The 8,283-nt window shown below is 46.8% G+C and overlaps 1 protein-coding gene across 1 annotated transcript; it reads right to left on the minus strand.

Moving 5' to 3' along the window:
- Positions 1 to 6,291: 6,291 nt before the first annotated feature.
- Positions 6,292 to 8,046, minus strand: LOC139042847 (ral guanine nucleotide dissociation stimulator-like). The gene is made up of 4 exons (XM_070503416.1): positions 7,724 to 8,046; positions 7,227 to 7,348; positions 6,930 to 7,021; positions 6,292 to 6,595 (listed from the first exon to the last, which is right to left on the minus strand). Exons 2-4 carry the CDS (start codon positions 7,334 to 7,336, stop codon positions 6,534 to 6,536), a joined length of 264 nt encoding a protein of 87 aa, XP_070359517.1. The 5' UTR covers positions 7,337 to 7,348; positions 7,724 to 8,046; the 3' UTR covers positions 6,292 to 6,533.
- Positions 8,047 to 8,283: the final 237 nt, after the last annotated feature.

Below are 8,283 nucleotides of genomic sequence, written 5' to 3' on the forward strand. Positions count from 1 at the left end.
AAAGAGCTTGACTCTTTCAAGGAACATCATAAAGACCGCTGTAGCTGGAATGTAGAGACAGCGGTACAGGATAAGCATGAAGAGATAGGGAGGGGCGAAATCAGGTAGTGCTCTGAATCAGCCATGGCAATATACCCATGGTATACATTTGGAATGTATGTAAAGTGTGATGAGAAACTAGTACAGAGTGTTTCGGAAGGGAGTAATCTGATTACTTTATGAAAAGGTTTGTTCCACCTGTCATGTGGTGAATGGGTCATAGGGATGGGGAGCAGATTAGTAGCAGAAGACACTTGCAGTAATCCAGGAAGGAAGGAAGGACAGTAGCTTGGGCTAAAGTGGTAGGAAGTAGATGACTGTGAGATAGATTTGGAGGCAGAGCCTACAGACTTGATGATGTTTTAAATATAGAGGTGAGAAAAAAAAGGGGAGCTCCTGATTTTCATCTTGAGCTTGAGTGGATGGTTGTGCCCTTTACCAAATGGAAAAGACTAGGGAAGAAATAGTGTGTGTGTGTGTGGGGGGGGGTATATTCTTGTTTTGCTCACCTTAAGTTTGATGTGCTTATTAGAAATCTAAAGTAATTTGGGAGTCGAGTTCTGTGTAAGGGACGAAAGATAAAAGTTGAGAGTCATCAGCATGTAGGAAAAACTACCTAGAGAAAGTGTGTTTGTAGAGTATTCCAATGATCAGAGGTAACGCCGAGGAAAAGAAGCAACCAAAGGAGATGGAGAAGGAGTATCTGGTGAAGAAAACCTGAAGAGTATGATGACTTAAAAGCCAAGACAACAAAGCATGGCCAATGGTATTGAAACATGCTGAAGAGTCACGTAAATAAAGAGATCTGACCATTGGATTTTGGCAACATATGGTGATGTGCTCTGACAAGCACAATGAAGACGAAACGTGACGTGAAGAAATGGACATAGCACAGACTTCTCAAGATACTTTACTATGAAGAGTTGAGAAACGGAGGTAACAGAGGAATATGTGGGGTCAAATTAGGGTCTTAAAGATGGGGATAAAAAGGCTGATGGGAACGATCCAGTAGAGAGGGGGAAAAATTATAGTATAACAGAGAATGTGTATATTAGAGGAGTAAAGTCTTTGAGGAAACAAGAAGGAATAGGATCCAAAGAACTTGTATGAAGTATTGGCTTAGAAATATGAACATAAAATTTACAGTAATAGGAAGAAAGGTAATGAGTATAAGTAGAGATGCAGGTGGATGGGTAGATTCAGTGATTAGAAGGTGAGAGAGTTTCTGCCTGATATTGATTCACTTTTTCTCAATGAATTATGAGCATGATCAGTAAGAGGAGACTAGGGATGTTTGGGTAGGCAGTTTAAGGGGCAAAGGGAAAGTAGAAAATAATCATTGGGAGGACAGAAGGCAATCATACTTGTCTTAGTCTGGGACGCTGTTATAAAAATACCATAGGCTTATAAAACAACAGAAATTTAAGAATTTTTTTTTCTCTAAGTATACTTTTTTGGTGAGGAAGATTGGTCCTGAGCTAACATCTGTTGCCAGTCTTCCTCCTTTTATCTTTTTTCCTCCCCACAGCCCCAGGACATAGTTGTATATGCTAGTCGTAGGTCATTCTAGTTCTTCTATGTGGGATGCTGCCACAGCACGGCCTGATCATAGGTCCACACCCCGGATCCAAACTGGCAAACCCCAGGCCACTGAAGTGGAGCACACGAACCGAACCACTCAACCCTGGGGCTGGCCCCTAAACAACAGAAATTTATTTCTCACAGTTCGAAAGGCTAGGAAGTCCAAGATCAAGGTGCCAGCCTATTTGCTGTCTGCTGAGGGCCCAATTCCTGGTCCATGGATGGCCAAAAGGGGCAAGGGAGCTCTCAGGGTCTCTTTTAATAAGAGCCTTAATCCCATTCGTGAGGGCTCTGCCCTCATCACATAATCACCTCCCAAAGGCCCCACCTTCTAACACCATCACGTTGGGGGTTAGGATTTCAGCCTAAGGATTTTGAGAAGACACAAACATTCAGTATATAGTAATACTAGAGGAGCATGGTAGCATCGCTGGGCTCGATGGAGTGGCCATTTGATATTTGTGGCCTTCTGAGTGTGTGGCTGAGATAGGGTGGAAAAAAAGATGATAGGAGCCAAGGAGATCAGGAGCTGAAAGACCAGAGTGTGGGGTGGGTAGACTGCCTGGGGATTAGTGGTTAGGTTCGTAGCTAAACTAGTTCTTGAACCCAATCTCCTGACTTTGCAGCTCAGTGGGTTACCATTTTACTGAGAAGTGATTCAGATCATTACTCTTTTGTGCCACTTACCCTTCTAGTTAATATAAAAATAAAAAAGTAATTGTGGCCTGATTTTTTTTGGTCCATATATCCAAATTCTAGACTTCATAGGCTGGTGCTTCTGTCTCTCTTGTCCCTTTAATATTTACTTGTTAAATTTTTTGGCTTGGTTTTCCTGGTGTTGTGGGGTGTTTTTTTTTTAACCATTTCCATCAATATGTGTTTATTAAAGTACAGAAGCCTACCTCTTAAATGATAAAGGGAAGGTGAAGGATGAGATTTGGAAATCTCGTTGCCTGTAGAGCTGGGATGACCAGTGACAGGGAGGCCTGATCTGTGTTCACTCTAATAACAATCGTAATAATGGCATTTGGATAGCCCTTTACATTTTGTGCTATGCTTTTATTTTCTCATATCTCATTTGACTTTGTAACTAACTTTTTCAGATGAGGAAACTGAGGCTCAGAGGGGTTAAGGCTCTTGGCCATGGACACAGCCTAGTAAGCGGCAGCATTATTACACTGTTCTGATACTGAGGCTCACGTTTTTCACTGCAGAAATTTGCCTAAGTGTTTACACTCCATTATATCCAAAGTGATATCAAAGAAAAACTCTGCTAGGTAGAAAGTAATGGCTGGGTGCAGTCCTCTTACAATGCAAAAATTGTTTGTATATGTTTAAAATCCAACAGTTAATGAGATTAGATATTTATCTACCATCCACTGTGTTAGGTAATTCAAAGAACTCGGAAATGATTATGAAATTTAAACTGGTAGGGAAATAGATGGAAATGCAAGTCATTAAGAGACATTTCTTGGACCGTCTCCCACATACCTTATGTGCTTACACAATACCCTGAATTGACTAAATTCTATATGCAGAGGAGAATGCAGTACCAGTGACATAGCGGACTCTCAGTGAATATTTGTCAAATAAAAGAATGATAATAGTTAAACAAGCAATTACAGTAGTAAGGTGGATGCTGTGAGAAGGGGTAGATGCTATGATAAGGATGCATCCTGGGGGCCGGCCAGGTGGCATAATGCTTAAGTTTGCACACTCCCCTTCGGTGGCCTGGGGTTCACAAGTTCGGATCCCAGGCATGGACCTATACACTGCTCATCAAACCATGGTGTGGCAGCATCCCAGATACAAAATACAGGAAGACTGGCACAGATGTTAGCTCAGTGGCAATCTTCTTCAAGCAAAAAGAGGAAGATTGGCAACAGATATTGGCTCAGGGCCAATCTTCCTCACCCCCCAAAAGAAAAAAAAAAAAAGAATGCAAAGTGAAGAGAGCTTCCACAAGAAGGACTTCTTACACTGACATAGAGTTTGCTGAGCAAAAAGCAGGGGTGTGGGGTTAGAAGGCAGCATACAGAATGTAAAGTCTCAGAGATGTGATGCATGGCAAGTTTGAAGAACTGAAATTTCATATGCCTGAAGTTTAGAATGTTAAGTGAAGAATGAAGAGATAGGCAGGGACAAGGTTAGCCCTTATTACAGAGGGCTCTGTAAGCTATGTTTAAGGAATTTGGACATTTTTCTTCTATGGGAAGCCATTGATGAATATTAAGCAGGAAGTTCTCATAATTGCCCTACATTTTAGAAGATTACTCTGGATTGTGGAAATTCCACTGGGGAGGACCAAGACTGGAGGCCCTTATGGTGTTTTGGGGGAAAGGTGCTTATGGCCTGGACTGAAATAATGGCAATTTATATGGAGAGAGATGGACAAAGTTTTTAAATATTTAGGAGCCTGATTTAACATGATCGAGTAACTCAGTGGATGTCAGCAAGGAGGGGTAGTGCATAGAAGGAATGACTCCTCAGTTTCTAGTTTGAGCAACTAGGTAGATGGTGGCTCCAATCTCTAAGACAGGAAATTCTCTGAAGAAGGAATAGGTTTGGTGGGGAAAGGTCTTGAATTCAGTTGTGCGTATGTTGAGCTTAAGATACTTGTAAAGACAATCAGGTAGAGATATCCAATGAATAGTTAAATATGCTAGTCAGAATCTCAAGAGAGCTTCTCTAGGCCAGGCTCATTAGCATACTGGTCACCATTAGAGCCACAGGAGTGAAATACATTGCTTAAGAAATGTATGGAGAGCAAGAAGAGAAGAGGGCATAGGGCAGAATGCCGAGGAAGTCTAACATTTCAGTGCGCATTGAGGAATGGACAGAGGAAAAGAAGCCTGTAAAGAAGACCAAGAAGGCACAAGCAGAGGGAGAAGGAAGACAGAGCAAGTGACAAAATGATGTAAGAATTCCAAAGGGGAAGACGACTGCCAGTTTGGTGGTACACCTGCAGGAAGCTTTCCTTGGAGTGACCCTCAAGCGATAGACAGATATCATTTACAAAGAAGAGATGCGGTGGGAAGGTATTCCGAGCAAATAAAAGAAAACAAATAATGCGTGGGAGAACATGTAACAGTTTAATTGACTGAAATGCAGGGTCCAGAGAACTCAAGAGAAAGCTGACAAGATAGTTTGTGCCATGTTGTGGAAAACAGATTCTGGGTAAGTTGTTGGCAACTGTTCTATAGGTGAGAAAAACCAATGTGTTTGGTGCTAAGGGAAAGAGAATAATATAAAGCATACTCTGAACCGTGGAATGCCATTTTATTGTGGAAACAAGATCTAGGCACTTGAAAAGAATATAAATTCAAGATAATATCTGATTATTGAGAACAAACACCAAATACTATAGGAATTTTAACAGTAGCAAAGTCTATTTGAATTGGAATAGTAGTTTTGCCCAGAGTTGTATTTTTCTGATTGAACCTTAATGCCAGCTAGTCATTATCTTAAAAAAGAAAAAATAGATCTAGTTTGAATGCTCTTTATAAAGAATATTCTGTTTGTGGGTATGACTCTCAAATTCATTTGTTAAAAGATTTATACTGTAGTTGTTTTTAGTTGATGACCTTTGATGTAAACTCAGACTTGTCTGAAAGACAGCAACAGTTCCAAAGACTTCAAAGGAATACAGCCTCACAAACACAGAATTGATGCACATTGATTTGATTTTGGAATGCTGATACAACCTTGCATACCTGAATAAATTTCCTCTTTGTCCTGGTGTATGATTGTTTTACATTGTTGGCTTCAGTTTTCTAATATTTGTAGAAGACAGTAATTGCTCATTTCTGAGACTTGCTGTTCTCAAGTTTTCCCTACTTTTAAACTCTAGTTTTGCTTTTAGGGTACTGCTGGGCTCATAAGATGAGTTGGAAAGTGTTGTCTCTGGTTATATTTTCTGGAACAGATTGTTGGGAGCACTAGGTTTCTGGAGGGAGACCTGGCTGAGGCCCTAAAAGCTGCATCCCACAGCTTTCCCCTTGGATAGGCAACAAGCAGGAAATGGTATTCGGAGTCAGGGACCAGAAGCCCAGGGGGATCCAGTCTAGGTCAGAGGTGAACAGGGAGCCCCTAGTGGGCCCGAGAAGGAAGAGTCCTGCCTGCCCATGGTCCATGTCCACAGGACCTTCCTCTGGCCTCGTCCTCTCTATGTGCACGTTTTGAGCTTTTGACGGTATTTTCCCCACTTAGAGCTGAAGCCATTGCGGAGACTGAATCAGAAAACAAGGTCCTAATCTATGTGCAAGAGAAACCGGGAAAATGTTCCCTCTTCCGGCAGAGTGTCGAAAGGCAGCCACTGTCCTGGGCAGGACGTGTGCTAGGGACAGGCACGTGCTAGTTTGACAGACACGCCCAGCTTAGTGGTTGTGGCTCTGCCTGAGAAAACGCCTCCAACCGCTTAGTCCCAAGAGGTCGGAGGGGCCCTCTCTGCTCCCGGACAGGGTGAACCACACTGCAATGATCCTGTCCTCGGAGGGAGGGGCACTTGGGCACGTCCTTCAGTAGCCAGGGAGGGGACTGGAACTTCTCCCTTCTCCACATAAACTGAGCCGCTCACTGTGGGAGATTTCTAAATTCGAGGAGGAATGTGAGTTTCTGGATCTGGTTTCCATGAGCGCTGCGAGCGAAAGACTCACACCTCCACTCCCAGGATTAGAAGGAAGCAACAATTTAATATAATACTCAAACGGAGCATTTACCATTGACAACAAAATATGGCCCCGCCAAATAGGGAAATAGGTGCTGGGCAAAAGGGGGGAGGGGGAAGAGGGGTTGGTGCCTTCCCTCGTGGCCAACAGGGGACCCCAAGAAACGGATCACAAAGTTCTCCTCATCAGAATCAGGGGAGGTGGCCCTGTGCACCCTGAGTATCAACGCTGTGTCCCCGCTGTAGCTCAGCTGGTCTCAGGAGGGTCATCGACCACCACCACTGGGCCCTTGGTTGGGGGTCTGGTGTCTGGAGAAAGAGAGGCATTTCCTGAGCGGCCTGCCCTGGAACCACAGTGCACACCGCATCCCGGCCCCCACTGCGCTCTGTGCTCCAGCCCTGTGCTCAGTGCTCAGTCAGCCAACAGCACCCCATCTGTCCCTGACACAGGGGCTGATATTTAGCGTCACCCACTTCACAGAGGAGGAAACCAGTCCCAGAAACGTGAGTGCAATCGCCCAGGACGGGACTGCTCAGCAGTGGAGCTGGAACCCAGGGCCAGCTGTCTGCCTCCCCAGGCCCACGCTCAGCCTGAATGTTTCCTGAGCCCATGGTTTCAGCCATTGCCGGTCTGGACACTCACTCTGGCCTGAGCGGTTCTTCTTGCCTTTGAAGAAGAGTCGAATCTTTCTGACCCAGTGGTATCGGGGCTCCAGCTGGCAGGACAGGCTGTAGCTACGCGACAGAGTGGAGCTGGGAGCTCTCAGGAGCCACACATCACATGTGCGTCCTGGAGCCTGCCAGCAGCTGGGGTCGAAGGGCCCCAGGGGTCGCCATGCAGTCAGATCAGGGGCTGACCATGGAGCAACGGCCATGGGCTCTGGAGCTGGTCAGCAGAGAGAGGTTGCCCTGCCCTCCCCCAACTCCTGACCCGACTCACCTCTCCTCCTTGCTCAGGGGCTCCACGGCCTGGAACCAGGCCCCAAAGTGCTCGTCGGGCTGCACGGTGTACAGATTTGCAGCCTCCTGGAGCAGCTCGATCTCGTCCATCAGTTTGAATTGCTAGGACAGAGCAAGCACAGGATGCCCACAGGGCCTGAGTGGGGGACCCTGCAGGGCTCGTGGAGGGGGTGAGGAAGGGGGCAAGGGGCCAGTCTGGGGCCTTTGCCCACTTGGGAGCCCTCCCTCCCTGCGATTCCAGTCAGGGCTTGCCTGCTCTCACACTTGGCCCAAAATAGCTCCTCCTCCAGGAAGGAGTCTTTGATGCCAGCCCTTCCCCCACCCGCCAATGCCATAGGATCCCTAGCTCTGTATATCGAAGTGGGCAAATAAATGTTCCACCCTGGGGATTGGGCCAGAGGGGGTCCTGCCCACTGCGGGGGGGGGTCTCTGATTTCCAACCCCCACCCTCCCCACCGGGAGGCCGCAGCCGCTTACCTCATTCCATTTCCGACAGTTGAGCACATTGCCCTGGAAAGCAGACAGCCGCAGTCCATCAGAAACAGCCCCCTGGGGCCAGCACTAGGCCCCGTCCACACCTCTTGCAATGTTGCACTACTGCCAGTGGGCAGGCCCATCCAGAGCCCGGACTTGGACCTGGGCCAGTCTCTGGGCTCCAGAGCAGGGGGCGCAGAGCAACTGAGGCAACAGACCTTGTGACCCAACCCTCTCTGATGACACGTGGGGAGACTCAGGCCTCAGGCAGGAAGGGACAGCTCAGCGTCTGATGTGCTTCCTGACTGGGAGGGGCCCGACTTCTCTTCCCTCACTGGCAGGGCCAGAGGGAGACGCTGAGTCCAGCTCAGACACCACCTCCTGCGGCCACACAGTCAGGCAGCTCTGAGCCTCATCAGCCCAGGGAACCTGGACGGTGGCTTATGCAGAGCCTGCATCACCCACTGGGGAGATGGGCCTGACACCCCAACTCCCACACGAGGCTGGAGGCCCTGCTGAGAGGACCTTTGCCAAACGCAGAGAGCTCAGGGCTCAGGACAGGA

Source organism: Equus asinus, unplaced genomic scaffold (assembly GCF_041296235.1).
Source record: "Equus asinus isolate D_3611 breed Donkey unplaced genomic scaffold, EquAss-T2T_v2 contig_1, whole genome shotgun sequence".
Classification (NCBI taxonomy): Eukaryota; Metazoa; Chordata; class Mammalia; order Perissodactyla; family Equidae; genus Equus; species Equus asinus.